General features: G+C 38.9%; 1 protein-coding gene across 1 annotated transcript; it reads left to right on the forward strand.

Moving 5' to 3' along the window:
• The first annotated feature begins 2,283 nt into the window (after positions 1–2,283).
• Positions 2,284–6,035, forward strand: bhlhe40 (basic helix-loop-helix family, member e40). The gene is made up of 5 exons (XM_058790478.1): positions 2,284–2,667; positions 2,761–2,824; positions 3,017–3,124; positions 3,516–3,639; positions 3,868–6,035. Exons 1-5 carry the CDS (start codon positions 2,591–2,593, stop codon positions 4,704–4,706), a joined length of 1,212 nt encoding a protein of 403 aa, XP_058646461.1. The 5' UTR covers positions 2,284–2,590; the 3' UTR covers positions 4,707–6,035.
• The last annotated feature ends 14,701 nt before the right edge of the window (positions 6,036–20,736 follow it).

Below are 20,736 nucleotides of genomic sequence, written 5' to 3' on the forward strand. Positions count from 1 at the left end.
GATGAGAGAGAGCATTTACATTCACACTAAAGAGCAATCTGAACTTTATGTATGCTTCTTGCAAAAACAGTTTTAATACTGTTGCTATTTTAACTACTTGTTGTATGCATAAAATGCAAATGATGGACATTAATGTAAAGTGTTTCTGAAATGCATTATCGCCCGATGACGTCTTTACAGCATTCCTTTTCTTAAAGCAATAATAACACACCTACATTTATTATTAGGTTAACATATTTGGAGTCGAATAAGGGGACTTTCCTTAAACGAAGAAAACAACCCAAGAAAGACACATAACAGTGTGAAGCTGAATTGGCATTGGGACAGCAGGCTGTTTAAGACTAAACCAACCAAACCGTTCAGTTATCACATGACCTATTAAAATTCTTGTTCCATTTGTTGTGTAATAAAAGTGACTAATATAAGGTCCAACTGTGAAATGAACCACTTAAAACACGTTGCATTTGTAGTTTATTGCATTAGCTTTTTAGGGTCATGGTGGGCTGTTCTATTGTTTTTCTTCTGAGACTGTATGACTGTCAGTTCTGAGTACTATCTGCATATTAAGCAGAGGTTTATATTTCTCAGTATTCACAGTGTGACCACAGTAAGCCTATATTACACCCAAAGCCTCAAAGACACATCACAAATTTGCTTTTGTCATTTGATTTCATGTGCAACCAAAATAGGCAATGCATTCTGTTTTAAGAGACTGAAGGAAGTGTCTCATGCACTGGCTCTGTCCTCCGCCTGCGCTGAAGGATACTTTGTCATCCTGTTGCTGCACTTAAAGACAAAAAAAAAAAAAACCACTCCCACTACTTTCCACCCGTTCGATTAGAATTTAAATTATTAACTATGTTTTATGAGCAGACCTCAAAACCTTAATGCGGCTGTAAGCAGTGCAGAATTCAGAGGGTCACATCTTCCTTAGCATGAATCAATGTGTTCACTTTAATTTAAATACATTTCATTCTTTTAAATAAATCAACTCACACATTCAAATGAATAAACTAATTATTTTATTTACTGTTAAACAGAAGTTATTTTATGGAGAGAAAACAACATAAACCACAATCACTTACTAATTTTGTGCTGATTATAATGTATTTGCATCGCATCACACGTTTTCTTGTTGATGTGGTAGGACAATTCATTTTTGCAGCATGTGATATTGTAAAATGGACCTAGCAAAGTAAACGCTACCTCATTCTTTGCAGCATTTCTAGACTCTTTAGAACAAAACAATCTTGCCACATTTTATTTCTGACAGTCATTCTGCGCGTTATTTACAGTTAAACAGCGCGTGAAAGCACCGTTGCCGCCATTGGCACCTTTCTCCTCAGCGAGCTCGGTACTAAAATAAACGGGTGACGTCAGTCCCGGGGATTCAGCCGGTCCTCCGCCTCCGCCCTTTCCCTGCGCCGCCATGAGGAGTTCAACGTGACCGCCGCAGAGTACAACCGGCCACAACAAACCGAGCCGCAGCACGAGACAGCCGTGAGCGGCTGCACGTGGAGCGCCAAATGGTCCCGGTGTGAAGCAACGGCGCGACGGTCCCCTCGCGCATCTGTTACTATTGTGTAACCATGACAACGGCGCAGTGCTCGCTCGTGTGCCAGCATTATGTCAGGGGAATTTTGTTAATGAATACTTGCATTATATCGATGGAGCAACAGGTGCTCTGGACATTATTCATTTGACATCCGTTTCTTTCTAGAAGCTTCTATCTATTGCACGCAAACATTCAGACCCGCGCACGCGCGCGCGCGCGTGTGTGCACGTTTGTAAAGCAACATAATCCTTTATGCAAACACAGCTCACATTGGAGAGGAAATATTTGCTGGAAGAATGTGTTTAATTTTAAGTAATAATTTATACATCATTATAATTATACGTGCATGAATATGTATTTATATTTCACACACGTATTTCTTTCAGTTGTGTTGTTTTGTCATAATTATGGTAAATAAATCGGAATTAGGCTACCATCATACATTTTTTGTGCTGTTTTTGACGGTAGGGTAGTGTAGATAAAATACTCTGAAACACTTTGTTTATATCATATCTATATCATAACATATGCTTTCAAGTCAATCCAGGATAAGGCGCTCATAACACAAGTCTCTGAAACGAGCTGTTGTTATGCGCTCAGGGAAGAGAGAGAGAGAGAGAGAGAGAGAGCGCATCAGCATGGTGGTACACGGGACACGGGAAGGCGGGCGGTCTGCTGTAAATGGGTTGAGCTCTGAAAGCGCCGTCACACACGTGAGGCTCATGTGACTGGAGCTCGAGACGTGTCTGCAGTCACAGGGTTTATTTAACACGTACTTCAAATCCACCCACATACACTCATTTAACCAGCATCGGAGCCGACAAACGCCTCCTGCACCTCCACCTCACAACAACATCACTTCTGCGTCCTAGTTTTGAGACACCGTATCTGGAACCAAAACTACTTTATTCGAGGAAAATACATGTGGACTTTTATGAGAGAGTAACGGATCTGCTTTTTATTTTTATATATTCGTGTATTTTTTAATTAAATCTACCCTATTCTTACATCAGTAAGACATATTAATAGGGTAAAATGGAAAGGATTACCAGTGCTCAGCCTCCTCCATGTATGGCCAAACACGCCTCGCTGGATATCTCTGACATGCAAGGGTAAGTCAGTCTCCAGTTTTTGCGTATTTATGTCTATGAAAGCTTCCCGGGGAGCTAGATCTCTTATTGGCTGTATTTTATTATATTTTATAGAATGGACTTTCCCATGTATGTGTATAAACCCCGGCGGGGAATGAAGCGCAGTGAGGACAGCAAGGTACGAAATGCGCAATTACGCACAAATATGATCGCGCACACTTTTATTTGCCACTTTTGTTTGATATAAGTCTCTTTTGGTGTTTTAAACAAGATTTATAATGCACACTTTTAATTTCTGTAGTTTTGGTTTGTTATTGATATTTTTTTTTCGCATTGAAATTAATATCAAATTTTAATAACTATCCCCCAGGATACATACAAATTGCCTCATCGATTGATCGAGAAGAAAAGGAGAGACAGAATAAACGAGTGCATCGCCCAGTTGAAGGATTTGCTGCCCGAACACCTTAAACTCACTGTAAGTAATATGGGAGTGGATCGGCTCACCTCACTTTGTTGTAGTATAAAGCGCCACCTGCTTGTTGATCATGAATAAATCATGTTTGTCCTGCTTTTAGATTAGTCACCTCCTGTAATGTGCTTGATATACATTTTTAATATATACAACCTGTAAACTTTCGGCACTCCATATAGTGAATCTGGCTTTAGTTAATTATTCACACGTCAACAAACATGTTAGATTGTCTTGTGGAATATTTGAATATTACTTGCACGCACACGTGCATGCACTGGTGAGCGGAGAGGAGTGCCTCCGTTCCTTTTCTGCGCAGGTTTGTCCTCTCTGAGCCGCTGCGGAGAGTGTTACATAAGAAAGATCAACATGCTTATCTGGGTTCTTCCTGTTTTAGACTCTGGGACACTTGGAGAAGGCCGTTGTGTTGGAGCTCACACTCAAGCATGTGAAAGCTCTTAACAACCTGCTGGAGCAGCAGCAACAGAAGATCATTTCCTTGCAGAATGGAATGCAAATCGGTGAGTTTTCGATCATACAAAAGGAGCGGCACACTAAAAGTGTGACTGTGTCGCAGGAAGCGGCCCCGCTGAACTTTTCACCTCCCCTCCCCATTCGTTTGTGTTCGAGTGCATTACAAAATAAAGAAATTGAGACACGCTTGCGCAACGCAGTGAATGATCTGGCCTACAGGACTGTTGTGAAGGAAAATGTTGGCATGGTTTCTAACACTTATGGTTTTATTGCAGGTGAACAGGGCAATGGGCACTCAGAAAACAGCGAGGAGATGTTCCGTTCCGGGTTCCACTTGTGTGCCAAGGAGGTTCTTCAGTTCCTGGCCAATCAGGAGACCGTGCATGACCTGACGCCTGCTCACATAATCAACCACCTTCAAAAAGTGGCGTCTGAGTTCATTCAAAGCCCACCAAGTCCTCGTCTAGAGGAGCCCACTCCCAAAGCTCCAGAAAGCAGAGAGAAACCACCAAGCCCACAACCGAAAGTGGCAGAGGGTCACGCCAAAAACTGCGTGCCCGTCATTCAAAGGACTTATCCCCACAGCAGTGAGCAAAGTGGGAGCGATACGGATACCGACAGTGGCTACGGGGGCGAGCTCGAGAAGCGTGAACTGAAAGCCCAACGGTCGGTCTACTACAGCAAAGACGCTGGAGATCTCAAGCACAGCGGCAACATTAAAGAAGAGCTGGATGAGCCGCAGGCCAAGCGGCAGAGGTCCGACTCTTCAGAAGACGAATCTCTGTCAGGGCCCGACATAGTGGGCGGCCACAGCCCCTACATGAGCTTTTCTCCACACCAGCCCCTTTGCATGCCCTTCTACCTCTTTCCACACGGAGCAGCCGCCGCATACTTGCCCATGCTGGAGAAGTGTTGGTACCCCGGAGCCATGCCCGTCTTGTACCAAGGCCTCGGCGGCTCCCCGGCGGGCATGTCTCCTGAGAAACTCCCCTCATCCCTGGTCATGTCCTCAAGAGTGGGCTCCCCCGTCACCACTCCGACCTCCATGGACTCTCCTGCGCTCCTGCAGGCCCTGAAACAAGTTCCCCCATTAAACCTGGAAACCAAAGACTGAGGACCCACTCTGGGGTCCGCGATAGCCCGCTCTCTGAATGTCTTGGTCTTGAGAGTGGACTTCCCTGCTGAATAAGCTCCCGAAGAGGGTTCGGTTGAAGAGGGCGCGAAGGCAAAGTTCAAAGACGCGCCCTCAAGTACGGCAAACAGCTGTTCTGATTCCTCTCAGACGTACGTACAACGGCCTCCCTCCAAATGCAGAGACACACACATAAGACTCTCACGCACTCTTATCAACTCCCTCCACAACCAGCAGACAAACACCCAGAGATGGAACGGTCCGTGTGGACACAGACGGGTGAAGGAGGCCTCGTGCACAGCACTGTGAGACACTGTGAAGAAGGTCAAAACGAGGACAGTGAGCTCTGTCCTTGGAGAAAAAGGACCTGGGGTGGGCGAACAGCTACTCTGCACTTACGCCGAATGTTTAAGTCGAAAACAATACAAAACAATAACCCAGAATGTGACGTGCAGATGGTCCCCCAATGACAAAGACTTTGCCCTTTGCACAAGCACCTTTTCTTTTGTTGAATGTAAATGAAAAAGTCATTTTTGTAATAAAACATCACCCCTGTAGATGCTGCTTTTTTGGACATTTCTCTGTGCCGTGGATGCTTGCTCAGGAAGCTCCACTCTCTTCTGCTTTTGTGACTGCTTTAACCGATAAGAACCGTCCATTTAGACTAGAATGCTACCAAATAAATGTCTTTGCTTTGGATGACCCGAGTCCTCAGGTCCTGAGTTTCCCTGCATAAACGAGGACGCCATCGACTCCCGAGACGTGATGCTTGTGTAAATACGGGAGTGATGTAATCACAGCTCCGCTGTAGCTTTTGAGTTTGTCATCCATTCGTGCACGTAGGTGAACTTGTTGTGAGGTAACTGCGTTGTGTAATTATTTTGTTTATACTACTTGTACATCTGTATTTTTGATACGTGACCCACACATACATTCACGAATTTTAGACAGCCGAGAGCTGTATGCCATGAGATTGTGTACATAGCTTTGGACCTAGACTTGATCTGCATCATGTTCTGTGTTCATTTCTGGTCAAATTAGGACAGATCTTGGTTCATGCTGTTGCCTTTACTTGTTTAAAGCAGTAAACATGATGGTGGATCTCTACATTTTTATTCTACATAGAAGCAAAAGAAAGTGAATGTAATGTTAAAAACAATATAGTAGTTTTGTATAGGAAGAGGTACTTACTTTTTATTTTGGGACCTAAGAGAAGGTTGCTTGATGTATATATTTTGTCTAAAAAAGTATTGTTGACATACATTAAAGAAAAAGTATTAATAAAGTTTTTTTTTTTTCCTGTGGAAATCATGCCTGTCTGAGTCTGTGTTTGAGAGCTTGAACATGTTTAGCTGAAAAAACAACCTCGCTGTTTTTCCCATCACAGTTCGTCCTTATGTAACACTTACATAACCCATAAACTTGCTGTCTATGCAAATCCTTTAGACAAACACTATGATAAGAGTCAGGTTACAAATATTCCAGCCTCACACCTCCTAACTAAAGTCCGTGCATTTTCGATAAGGTTTTGTGGCGCATTTTTTCTACAAAAAGACTTAGAACCCAAAGCAGAGAACATAATTGATTATTATTACAGCCATTGCAACTGCGTTACATTTCTTAGATGAACACGCCCTCTTCTAATGCGCGCTAGCTGCTGAATTAGGTTAAGGCTCCCCGCGTGTCTGGCTGTGTGTGTGTGCTCGATCCAGTGCTAGCTGCTCACATGTAGAGCCACACGGCAGGCCGCGCTCACTGCACCGAAGCATGGGCAGCCACATGTCACACCTCCAGAGCAGACAGGACAATGCCATAAATTCGCTACAACAGCAGTAGTATATGTTGTCTGTAAATGATTAATATCTATAAATATGATTAGTTAATATAATTAAACAATAAATTGATATATATATATTTTTAGAGATATTAAGTATTCTTAATAATGTCATCAGTCTATTTAGTTGTAAAATTAGCGATTAACTAGGTACTGTACCAAAGCAGGGTAGGGTGATAAAATTGAAATAGAAAGGTTTTTGTGTCTTAACTGATGGAGCTCATGAATTAATGAATGAAGTGAAATAAGGTGGCCATAGTACTCTTGGCTGTCATAAAGCAAACATAATGCTTCGTTTCTAAAAACAAACAAACCAAAAAAAACAACAACAACAGTAATTAAAAAAAAAAAAAAATCACAGACAATGTTACAAAATAACATTTGCGCTATATATAATACGTGTGATGTATTACTTAGTAAATGCAGTACATTTGCCAAAAAATAATGTGATTTGCACGATAGACTGATGCAGCAACAAGTACAAGGGCTCATCTTTCTATTCTAAAGCTTTTAGCGCTCTCGTGTGGGCTACCGTTGAACTGCAAGGAATGTTAAATGTGTTTATACAAATTATAATTAAGCGCAAAATGTTTGTTGTCCAAAAGACGCTTTGTGTATTTACTTTTTGTGTATGTACTTGTCTTCTTTCTTTCTTTCTTTCTTTGTCTGTTTGCTGTATTTGTTTACAGTGTCTATGGTCTTTACCTTAGACCGGCCTGCTAGAAGACTTCAGCATCTCAACACATAGTTCTATATTTACTATATTTTGCTATATTTACAACAATCTACTTTTTTTTTTTTTACCTCATATTTGTATGCTCGAAGGTTTTTTTTCATGCCCATTTACTTCTTACTGTAATTTTAAGTAATATTTATGAAACTTTATGTATATATATATATATATATATATATATATATGAATGTATGTATATATAGGCCTTTTATAAAGAGCAAAATCATAGTTATTAGCGTAATCCATTATATTACACATTTTAGGTAATGTAATCAGACTACCTTTTGATTACTTTTAGATTCCTTTTGACCTAGGTCGTTTATCACATTGATTTAAATAGGATAATCTTGTGCCATATTGATGTAAAAATACAAAGAATATAAGAACATACTGTATATTCCATTCATTGTGATTAACAACATGAAGTGCATTAAACATTACAATAATTCAAGGTTTCCCAAACTGGGGTTTGTAAATGAACTGCAGGGGTTTGTGAATTTAATGAAAAGCTAATAATTAATTTAATCATAAGGGTAAAGCCTAAATAAAGTCACTTAAAAACAACAAAACAATAAATCTAAATAAAACATTTACAAAAAATAAAAAATAAAAAAAAGTATTTGTTTACCTGCATGTCATGTGACCATTAACCTCTTAACTGTCACCTGTCCCCTCAGCAGGACACCTAAGTTTACTTCACTATATTACAAATAAATCCTAATCTAATCATGGCAAACTATATATCGTTGGAGATATTTTAGATATTTTACCACTGTTTTTTGTTACAAATTACATAGGAACAGCAATAGATTAATTTATGACAAGAGTGCACCTCAAAACATCTACATCATAACAGGCATTCTGACCTTTGTCACAAAAAGTCTTTATTCGTTGCCTTTTTCCCTATATCACATTTTAGAAATCATCATAAATTATATATCAATTGAAAGCTTAAAACTGGGAGACTTTCTGAATGAATAAACAGTAGGCTACTTAAGAAAGGAACATTTAAAAGATGAAAAAGAGGAATTAGGGAGAATCAATGAACTATGAAACATGTATTACTATTGTGTGAATAATATGTAATCATGTAATCAATAAAAAGTAACTGTAGGCTGATTACACATATTTTAAAATGCAATTTAATTTAAATACATAATCCAGAAAGATAACATGTAATCAGTTACTACCCAGGGCATCGTTTCCCAAAAGCATCGTAAGCCTAAATTGATCGTAGCTCCATTACGATGCTTTTGGGAAATGCAGTCCAAGACTCTCTCTCTCTCTCTCTCTGTGTGTGTGTATGATGCAATGCATTTATTAGTTTGCTCGTTTTTATAAATAAACAAACAGAACTATTTTTGTAGATTTTATGAAGTTCTAGGCAAACAATCCAACTAAAAATTTTCCTTGTTTATTTGATTTTAAATTTGGACTTTCTTGTTATGCAAACAATACAATTTGTGCATGTATTTATGTATATATGTATGTATGCAGGGCCTAAAACTAACTTTTTGCCACACCTGCCAATGTCCGGTGACGTGATGGAATTTACCAGCCATGAAATTATTTTTGCAAAAACAGGCAGCTCTTACTACTACAATGTCTAAACATATTTACAATGTTTTTAATTTGCCCTTTACTTTACTAAAAGACAACAAACAAATTTATTGATTTATCTTCTTTTTTACAAACTCCGTTTGCAGTGTGCATGTGGTGCGTATTTTCCCAGCACCCATGTTAACGGATTAGACCAGGACTATTCAGTTAGCTTTATTTGAGGGCCAGATTATCAAACAGAAAATTTGAAGGGGGCCAAGGGGGTGGGGGCTGTCCCCCTCCCGATCTCTTTAAATTGAAATCTAAAATCTATAAAAGGTTAACATCAGTGCTGTCTGTCAATCGGTAAAAAAAAAAAAAAAAATGAATCACACATTTTTCTGTAATTAATCATGATTAATCGCATATTTATATTGTCATAATTTCACATTGAACCTCCAAATTAATGTAGAAACAGCAAAGATATAGTATATTTTCAAATATACTTTTAATGGCATCTATTTACTAAGTAGCCTATTATTAATGAAGTATTGATACCAATACTGCTACTGGTGTCTCTATTAAATGCATTTTCCCTCAATTTGACCTATTAATTATAGCTATTCAACATTTACAGTATAATTAAAAGCCATTATTTTGAACATTTAATAGGCTCTGAAATATTAAGTGATTTTAAAACAATCTTCACATAAACTATAAATTGTATATGCTTAAACTATACAGATTAATCTTTATTCAAGCTACAAAAGTTAATCAGCGAATAGAGCAGTCGAGTGATTTCTCTTTCTCTTATGTTCTTTGATTTACATCATTGAGAGACTTCAGCAGGTTTTACTTTAAAAGCAGCGCTGTTTCTTTAAAACCTGATGCACATGACGCGGATCTGACACATAACCTATTTTCTCCAAACTCTTTACAGTCATTTAAGACTGCGTTCACAAGGTAACTCGCCAAAAAAGGCATATTTTGACATAATTATGTGTGTTTTCGTCCGCTGAAGCGCTGCTGGTGCGCTGTCTAACGCGGCTCGGTGTATGTGTCGCCACATTCTCGGGTTATGAAGAATAAAGAAGCAGAGCCGCCCTCCCTACACGCAGAATACGCAAGCTGCGTAGGGCCCCCTTCAAAGATGTTTTAATTTTAGTTTCGTTTTTGAATTTGGCCAATGGTTATGAAAACATGATCATTTCTTTTAGTGTGGTGCACTATCACCCTCTCTACGTAAAAACCAGTCAAATCATGTAACTTGAATGTCGTAGGCCTACAGTCTCTTGCTCAAGACAAAAAAAAAAAAAAAACGAGTTGCAAAAGTGCTGAGCCGCGGAAGAGATACTGTTTCTCGAGCGCTTTCCGCGAGCGCGATTCGAGACGGAGTGAAACACGGTTTCATCCATTCTTTCTGGCCAAATGGGTACCCTAAACAGGATTGTATTGTTGTGCCCCCTCCCTTAAATATTATGGAAGTAAAAAAAAAAAAAAAACACCTACTATGGGTCAAAATAGAACTTTAATAAAATATAAAAGTAAATAAATAAATTGTAATTAAATTGTATTATTTACAAATTACAATTGTAGCTCTATAGCTATTTTATTAATATAGTTGTCTCATTGTTTTTATATAATGCATTTCAAGTCATTTTAAAGGCTGTTGGCTTAGGTTTGTTTTTATAACGACAAAAATTATTATCTTAATACTTCTTTGTACATTATTATTTGAAGTAACAAAACTATGGTTAATTTGCGGTTACCGTGGCTATACAAGAACCAAGAACAATTGTTTTTTTTTTAATTCGTGTTAAAACCATGGCTAACTTTTGTAAGTGAACATGAAAACTCGGAGAGAATATTAGATGCGTTGGAGGTGGTGAAATTATTACCGACATTAAAAAAACGTTATTAATCTCAACACCCCAAAAAAAAATTCACAGGATTATGAATGTAGCCTGAAAATGACGCTCCTTTTCATCTTTATTTTTCTTTTCTTGAGGCCGGATTGCTGATGTCTTTTCACGGGCAAAGTTGTACATAAATTATGATCATTTGCATTCTGCCGCAAACATGAGCTGCGAGCGGACGCGGGAATGGCGCGTCAAGTTTTTATCTTTATTTATTTATTTATTTTAGAGCAACTGGAATGATGACCCCCTGGGAGTTGGTGCCCTACGCAAACTGCGTACTCTGCATATAGGGAGCGGCGGTACTGGTTGTTCTCACTACTTTGCATTGTTATATTTCGTAAAAGTTTTACTGGAGACAGACACTGTTACATGTACAGGTGCATCTCAATAAATTAGAATGTCGTGGAAAAGTTCATTTATTTCAGTAATTCAATTGTGAAACTCGTGTATTAAATAAATTCAATGCACACAGACTGAAGTAGTTTAAGTCTTTGGTTCTTTTAATTGTGATGATTTTGGCTCACATTTAACAAAAACCCACCAATTCACTATCTCAACAAATTAGAATACTTCATAAGACCAATAACAAATAAAAAAAAAACATTTTTAGTGAATTGTTGGCCTTCTGGAAAGTACGGTATGTTCATTTACTGTATATATACTCAATACTTGGTAGGGGCTCCTTTTGCTTTAATTACTGCCTCAATTCAGCGTGGCATGGAGGTGATCAGTTTGTGGCACTGCTGAGGTGGTTTGGAAGCCCATGTTTCTTTGACAGTGGCCTTCAGCTCATCTGCATTTTTTGGTCTCTTGTTTCTCATTTTCCTCTTGACAATACCCCATATATTCTCTATGGGGTTCAGGTCTGGTGAGTTTGCTGGCCAGTCAAGCACACCAACACCATGGTCATTTAACCAACTTTTGGTGCTTTTGGCAGTGTGCCCAGGTAAGACGCCTCTGACGTTGTCTGTGGTTCAGGAGTGGCTTAACAAGAGGAATACGACAACTGTAGCCAAATTCACATCTGTGTGTGGTGGCTCTTGATGCCTTGACCCCAGCCTCAGTCCATTCCTTGTGAAGTTCACCCAAATTCTTGAATTGATTTTGCTTGACAATCCTCATAAGGCTGCGGTTCTCTCGGTTGGTTCTGCATCTTTTTCTTCCATACTTTTTCCTTCCACTCAACTTTCTGTTAACATGCTTGGATACAGCACTCTGTGAACAGCCAGCTTCTTTGGCAATTAATGTTTGTGGCTTACCCTCCTTGTGAAGGGTGTCAATGATTGTCTTCTGGACAACTGTCTGATCAGCAGTCTTCCCCATGATTGTGTAGCCTAGTGAACCAAACTGAGAGACCATTTTGAAGGCTCAGGAAACAGCAGGTGTTTTGAGTTGATTAGCTGATTGGCATGTCACCATATTCTAATTTGTTGAGATAGTGAATTGGTTTGTTTTTCTTAAATGTGAGCCAAAATCATCACAATTAAAAGAACCAAAGACTTAAAATACTTCAGTCTGTGTGCATTGAATTTATTTAATACACAAGTTTCACAATTTGAGTTGAATTACTGAAATAAATGAACTTTTCCACAACATTCTAATTAATTGAGATGCACCTGTACTCGCCATTACTCGCATTTGGCGCTTGGCGAGTGTTCACAACACAAACAAATAAAGAATTTTATTTGCAGCGCGTTTCCTTGTTTGGTTGTGTTGTGAGCATTTGCAGCGCGTATGTTGTAAAATTGATGAAGTTATTTTCTTAATTTGCAGGTGTTTTTTCTATCTGCAGCGCGTTGAGCTCTCTCGGCCACCGTAGGGATTCGCTGTTTCTGACATAAGCGAATATTTTCCAAAGACAAGGTCAACATGATAGGCTGTTCTGTCACCACAAACGACAAGAGCGAATCAAATGATAGGATACAAACGGGCTGATAAGGTCAGAGCAGTGTGGTGGCCAGCTTGTCCCTAGTCACGGTTCTAATAACTTTTACCTGAGAAGATTTTGCTGCTTCATTTCGGAAGATTAAAAACAGTACACAATTATGTCAAAATATGCGGTTTTGGCGAGTTACCTCGTAAACGTAGTCTTAAATGAGTTACAAAGTCTAAAATGACCGTAAAGAGTTTGGAGAAAATCGAATATGTGTCAGATCCGCGTCATGTGCACAGGCCCGGTTCTAGGATTGCGTGACTGGGGGGGAATTTCGAAAACTTGATGGAGCAGCATTATTTTACAGTGGGGGGTGGGGGGGCGGGTGCTATAATGACAAACAAATACAACTCATTATATACACTATAAACACTTTAAAAGACACAGACATGTAGATGTTTGTGGAAGATGTTTCCACTTAAATTAAAAGTTGTTATATATTTCAGAGCCTATTAAAGGGGTCGGTTTTGGTGGGCAACACTGAACTGTGACTGGAGTGACGATGGAAGGAAGTGATGACGAATCAGGAAGTGAGCAGGATGCAAGAAGGAGGTGAGGGTGGTAAAGTAAAAAGTAAAATGAAATGGAGTCTAGTAAATAGGAAAAGGAAGAAAACACAGCAGAAAAACTCAGGTAGTGATAAATAATGAGGTAGGTGCTCAGAAAAATATAAAAAGGAATGAGGGACATAAGGTCATTGTTACATTTGAATCACCAGGATCAAGGAACCCATTAAAGATAAGCGAAGCATTAAAGAACAAACTAGGGAACATTGTGTATGCCAAAACGTTGCAGGACGGAAGCATTATGGTTGTATGCAAAGATGATGCACAGAAAGCAAAAGCTTTACTATTAAAATCAATGGTAGGATACTCTGTGAAATGTTCAAATTGGAAAGAAAGAAGAACAGTAAGAGGGGTAATATATGTAATTCCTACTGAAGTGACTGAAGAAGAAATTAAAAGAAATATAACTAATGCAAAGGTTAGCAAGGTCAAACGACTTCAATATACAAGGGACGAATTGAAAAGAGACAGTTTATCTGTAATGTTACAGTTTGAAGAAGTAGCACTGCCAGTAAGGGTGATGGTTGGATATATGAGCTACAACATAAGAGAATATATTCCGCCTCCCTTGAGGTGCCATAAATGCCAACGATTTGGACATGTGGCTGCTGTGTGCAAAAGTAAGCAAAGATGTGGTAAATGTGGAGGGAAACACCAGTATGGAGAATGTGGAGAAAATGCGAAACTGAAGTGTTGTAATTGTGGGGAAAAACATAGTGCAGTGTATGGAGGTTGTAAAATAAGGAAAAGAGCAGTGAAGGCACAGAACATCAAGAGAAATGAGGGAATAACGTATGCTGAAGCCATTAAAAGAGTGAAGAGTAGCGAAACACCGGATGTAAATGAAAAACCAGTCAGTAAAGGAAATAAACAATGCAATATCAGCAATGATTCGTTAATAATAGACAAAGTAAAGTTTGTAACATTTAGAGGTGGTTAACTGTTCAGCTCAAACGTCAAGTCGAACGGAAAGGATTGAAATCATAATCAGAGCAGCAGAGAAATACTTAGATGTAAGAGAAGTAACAGTACAAGATACTCTTGTAGGCGATTCACAAGGAACACAGAAAAGTAATGGATAAATAATATAATGAGATTTGAAATTCTACAATGGAATGCAAGGAGTCTTATAGCAAACGGACAAGAATTTAAAAAATATATAGATGAGTTAAAACAAAAGCCGAATGTAATTTGCATACAAGAAACAGTGGTAATACAGTAGTGTGGTGTGGAGACTTTAATAGCCACAGTACACTATGGGGTAGTGAAAGCACAGATTATAATGGTAAAAGAATTGAAGAAATATTGGATGAAAATGGGTTGGTGTGTATTAATGATGGTTCTGGTACAAGAATAAATATTGTGAATGGGCATGAGTCAATGTTAGACCTCAAATTTGTATCAGAGAATATAACTAATATAAGTTTATGGAAGGTATTAAAGGAATCAACGTTAGGGAGTGATCATTACCCAATAAGATGTAGAATAGGAATTATAGTTAAAAAAATGGAGCAGGAGAATATAGATAGATGGGAATTGAAAGATGCAGATTGGGAAAGATTCAGCTATATCTGCAGTCAGAGATGAATTAATTTGGGTAATCTAGAAGATGATGTGGAAGAATATAGTATAAAAGTCAGTAATATTATTCATGCAACAGCAACAGAAATTATAGGTAAGAAATCAACAATAAGGATTAGGAAGGCAGTTCCATGGTGGCATGAAGAATGCGGAGAAGTTATTCGAGAAAGAAATAGATCATTTAGGAAGGTAAGATCATCTCTTTTATATAAAGATCTTGTAAAATATAAAAGAGCTCAGGCTATTGTAAGGAAAACAATTAAAGCTGCAAAAAGGAAATATTGGAGGGAATTATTGCAGTAACATTGGATGGGATGTACAAATTTCTGATATTTGGGGCATGATTAGGAAAACGGGTGGGAAGCATAAAAATTCAATCATGCCAGCATTACAAAATGGAGAAGAAGTTGCAACCTCAAATGAAGAAAAGGCAGAAATGTTAGCTAAAGTATTTAATAATATACATAGCAGTAATAATTTGTCAGAAGACGCAAGAAATAATAGGGAAAAGTTAAAGGAGAAAAGGGTTTTCGAATATCTGTAGAGAAAACACAGGTAATATGTTTCACAAAGAAGAGAAATGTTCACTTTAAGTTATTTCTTTATGGAAAACAATTGGAGCAGGTATCAGTGGTAAGTGAATGGGGGGCTAGCCGTAGTTCTCTCAGAAATATATATTTGGCAGTTATTAGGTCGGCAATTGATTATGGATGTATGGCATATGAATCAGCAAGCCAGCATGTCCTGGGAAAAATTGACAAGGTGCAGACACAAGCATTGAGAATATGCTGCGGAGCATTTAGAACATCACCCAAAGCTGCACTGCAGGTAGAAATGGGTGAAATGCCAGTAGAAGAAAGACGCATGCAATTAAAAATGGTTTACTGGGTGTCTTTAAAGGGCCACAATAGTAAACATCCAACTAATTTTCTATCATCTATCTATCATCCATCTACTTTTTGAAGATTGCTGGGAGCATGAAAGAACAAATATAAAAAGTATTGGTTGGATAGCAGAAGAAATGGCACTAACAATGAATTTAGTAAATAGGAAATATAGTGATGTAGTGGCTATAGCTGCACTTCCACCATGGTTATTTAAAATGCCTGTAATAGACCTGTATCTACTAGAAGTGGAAAAATCAAATAGTGGTGTAATTAATGAAGTAAATCATTACATTGAACGGTTGTACTATGACAATATACAAATTTATACAGATGGATCAAAAGATCCAGAATCTAATAAGACAGGAACAGCAATAGTCATACCACATCTAGAAGTGATTATTGCAAAAAGAACACCAGATTACTTATCTGTATTTACTACAGAGGTGATAGCTATTGTTTTAGCTTTACATTGGTTGGAAGAGACACAGATTAAGAAAGCAGTTTTATGCTCAGATTCATTGGCGGCTTTAAGAAGTATTCAGTCGGGACAATCAAATTGCAGACAAGATATTATTATAGAAATAATGCAACTGCTATATAGACTTCATGCTAATGACAGGGTTGTTTAATTTCTATGGGTCCCAGCACATGTTGGAATAGATGGAAATGAGATGGCAGATAAACACGCTAAGAGATCGTTGGATACATATAATGTAGAAATTGATGTAAAAATCAGCAAAGCAGAAGCAAAGACAATTATTAAGCAAGCTGTTATTAAATCTTGGCAACATAAATGGGATATGGAGAAGACAGGCAATAGCCAAAAATACATTGTATGGGTCAAAATGATGGATTTTTCTTTTATGCCATTAGTATATTAAGTAAAGATCATATTCCATGAAGATGTTTTGTAAATTTACTACTGTAAATATATCAAAACGTTGTTTTTGATTAGTAATATGCATTGCTAAGAACATCATTTGGACATCATTTGGACAACTTTAAAGGTGATTTTCTTAATATTTTGATATTTTCGCACCCTCAAATTCCAGATTTTCAAATAGTTGTGTCTCGGCCAAATATTGTCCGATCCTAACAAACCATACATCAATGGAAAAATTATTTATTCAGCTTTCAGATGATGTATAAATCTCAATTGACACTTAAGACTGGTTTTGTGGTCCAGGGTCACATATAGTAAAGAGAGATGCTGGAAACAAAGATACAATCAGAAAGTGTAAATATAATGACATTAGAACTAATATTAGGTAATAGAAAATTTAGAAGAATGATAATAAGTTATTTAAGAGACACAGGAATTTCCATTCCATGGTGGCGGTAATGCACCAAAAGTTGGCTTGCCCACCGCCAATAAACACTACAAGAAGAAGAAGAAGAAGAAGAAGAAGAAGAAGAAGAAGAAGAAGAGCCTATTAAATGTTACAAATATTTAATATGTCATAATTTAATGTTAATGTAATGTTGAATGGCTATAATTAATAGGTAAAATTGAGGGACAATTCATTTACAGTTTTTTACGATTGTTTACACACTAAAATAAAAATTTCCACACAATTTGCAAAATTCTATTCCAATGAGCAAAACACCTCCACAGATTTGAACAACATTACACACAATGTCTGCTTCACCCTTTTTGCAAAACATTACACACAGTGATTTGTAAAACTCTACACACATTTTTACACCTTAGACACAGATAAGGATTGTGAGGTTACTTCCTTGTCATTACAAAGCCCCGGATTGCCAATGACCACTGTAGTGAACAACAGTCAAACTGGCATTCCAAGTACCAGTTTATGGCAGGGCCCCTCTCTAACTGCCGGTGTGGAGGGAGATGTGCCCCACTGTGATTGGATCTTGGTGGAGGAACATAAAAAGATGTTCAGAACCATCAGATAAGATGCCAAGACAACTGCCAGACACCTCTAACAGGACAGAAAGGGAGACCTTCTGCATCCACGACCACCTAAGAGAGGACTTCTCATTGGACTACAGGTTGACCCTCACCATCACACCCAATCCTAAGGTTTAGGAAATTACTACCATAAAAATTCCTCCAGATCTCTGGATGCAACAGCAGTGGCCGAAACAAAGAAAGGCCACACAGATCTATCCATATCCATTCATACCCATGTTTGGAGACCTTAAATGGATGCAAACTGCAAGGGATTCACTTCATCCTCAGATGAAGTACAGTTTATGTTGATGGACATTGACTGTTAACACAAGTTTCCTGTTCAACAGTTTCCTATCATGTTTGGACTCTTTTTGCTCCTTATGATGCTGATAATAGTTTGAAAGAGGTTTGGTAAAGAAATATTGCATGGGTGAAATGTTAAAGACACTGTTTAACTTTGTACTCCACTGTATGCAAATGAGTTCCACTAGGGCGGGCAACATCATGGCCACCTTGGACACAAGTGGCCAATCACATTCCTGGAACGGAGAGGTGCCAGATTCCAATCTCCTCCTCATCAAAAAGAGATAAAGGTACCTTCCCAAAAGACACTCCTTGTTCTGAGTCTGAGTCCCGGGAAGTTACCGGGAAGGCAGCAACAGGAACAATCCCCGTTTCTGAGTTTTTCATCTAGAGAGAACAGAAACACCAAAGTTCTGAGTCTCTGATACATCCAGAGAGACAGTAGCAGATACGACATTCTGAGTCTCTGGCCTGACGAGGAAAGAGATTTCAAGACAGCTAAGGTTTAACTCAGCTCCTGAGCAAACCTTCTTTATCGCATTTGGCTGCTCTTCAGTTGCAAAGGACCCAGCAGTGACGGACCCCGTCTGACTCTTGCCGCTCCGAAGGCAGCACAGCCCAGTCCGCAAAGGACCTCCGCAGTGGCAGACACTGCCTGAAACCCACGGCTCCTCAACGACGCAGCCAGGCTGCAAAGGACCCCGTGAAGACCGATCTGACCCAGCTGCCCGGTTCATGCTCTAAGGACCCTTTGTGGCACAACAGAAGTTCAGCATCCTCCAGGTCAGCATTAACGGCTACCGGAACGCAACTCTGTGCCCTCCCCACTGTACGCAGTCTGCATCACCAGTGGAAGACGTATCTACCGCCGGACTGATCACCCGCCTGTGGAACGTAATTATAAACTTACCAAACCTCTTTCCTAAAGACCTTGGCTTAGTTTATACCTGCAGCCTATGTTTCTCTAACCTGTTTAGATAACATTTACTTGGGGTCAGCATTGCAAATAATAGCTATATTATTTGTTCAGAGATAAATAAGCAGTTATTTATCATTAATTCCACCAGAGCCATTAAGTGGTTCCCATAAGCAACATTTCCATAGACATCTCTTCCATTGCTACATTCAGCTCAACAGCATTGCATTCAGCCGTTCTGTGTTCATTCCATTTATTTGTTTCTGCGATTTACTCAGTATCTTCCTTCATATTTAGTTGTCTATTATTCTCTATTAGCAGTGCATATTCACTTATTAGTATCATCACTAGTTGTTGTATTTACTCTTGCATATCTATTGATAATAAATTTCATTTATCGTGTTACAATTGTGTCTTCTTTGTGTTGATGATCCAAGGCTCTACTAGCTAGCTAAACCACCAATCTTTCAGATAAATCAGTTGACCAGCTCCCTCCAAGGTGTGCAATTCAAATTATTGAACAGCTTGTGGGAAACACACCCGCATTGCCAAATTATCAGTCTTTGACTGGTGCACTAAACTAACTGAGGTGGGAATTGGTCATCTGATATACTCATAACCGCACCTTGAGTGACGTGTGACCCAAAATCACAACGTCTTAGGTGACGTGAGTACCACACACTACACCACACTAATGAACGAATTGGATAATCACATCCACCAGGTGTGGAAGCACACATGTGCTAATTTGAAAACGCAGCACTCAGGTGTGCTATAAAAGGCAGCAGGTGAGTTCACCTGTCTTCAACAAAAATGGAAAGAGCTAGAAGAAGAAGAAGAGTGAGAATGAGAGGGGGAGCTCAAAGAGGAGATGAAGGAGGTAGAGGTAGAGGTAGAGGAGGAGGCCCAGAGGAGAAGGAGATAGAGGAAGAGACCTAGGTAGAGGAAGAGGTAGAGAAGGACTTGAAGAGTTGATAGAACATGAACAAAGAAGACGAGGACCAAATTTGACTCAAGAAATCCATGCAACACTTATTGACCATGTTATCAACCATGGACTGACACTGATGGAAGCTGGACAAAGAGTTCAACCAAATCTTAGCAGAAATACTGTTGCGTCAGTAATTCGGACATTTCATCGAGAAAACGGGTAAGCTAACCACACAGTACATTGAAACTGAAGCTTGCTGTACTTACCATCAGTATTGTTTACTGTGACATTTGACAGTAGGCTGCATGTGTATATTTTTTTTACATAGGATTGAGGGTCGAGGACACCAAGGTGGAAGGGGCCCTATGTTCACTCGTGCACAAGAGGCCGCCATTGTGAACATGGTTTTGACCAATAATTGTATCAGGCTGCGAGAAATCCAAGCCAATATAATCAAATTTTCAATAACATCCAACGAGTCTCTCTGTCAACATTAGGTCGAATCCTCAAGAAAAATATACATGAAGCAACTGTATCGGGTACCATTTGACAGAAATTCAGAGAGAGTGAAACATCTGGGCAATGAGTATGTGGAGGTATGTATTGTTCATCTTACTATGGTGTGGTATTGTGCACTGCTCATAATGTTCTGGCACAAAAAAAAATACTGTGCAATAGATATTGAATAGCATCCTATTGTCTTTTACTGTGTTTCAGAGAGTCTTGCAAATGGATGCTGCAGAAATTCAACATGAATTTATATATGTGGATGAGGCTGGATTTAACCTTGCGAAAACAAGAAGAGGGAGAAATGTAATTGGACACAGGGCAATCACCAATGTGCCAGGGCAGCGAGGGGGCAACATCACCCTTTGCGCTGCTATTACATAAAATGGGGTTCTCCACCACCATGCAAATCTGGGACCCTATAATGCAAATCTAGTACTTGCAT

This window comes from Onychostoma macrolepis, chromosome 11 (assembly GCF_012432095.1).
Source record: "Onychostoma macrolepis isolate SWU-2019 chromosome 11, ASM1243209v1, whole genome shotgun sequence".
Lineage (NCBI taxonomy): Eukaryota > Metazoa > Chordata > Actinopteri > Cypriniformes > Cyprinidae > Onychostoma > Onychostoma macrolepis.

Bases quoted from the DNA above. Each gene is read 5' to 3' on its own strand.
- bhlhe40 (XM_058790478.1), top strand. From the start codon at position 2,591: ATGGAAAGGATTACCAGTGCTCAGCCTCCTCCATGTATGGCCAAACAC. The intron at 2,668-2,760 runs GTAAGTCAGTCT...TATATTTTATAG, and splicing joins GATATCTCTGACATGCAAGG to AATGGACTTTCCCATGTATG. The intron at 3,125-3,515 runs GTAAGTAATATG...TTCCTGTTTTAG, and splicing joins CCGAACACCTTAAACTCACT to ACTCTGGGACACTTGGAGAA.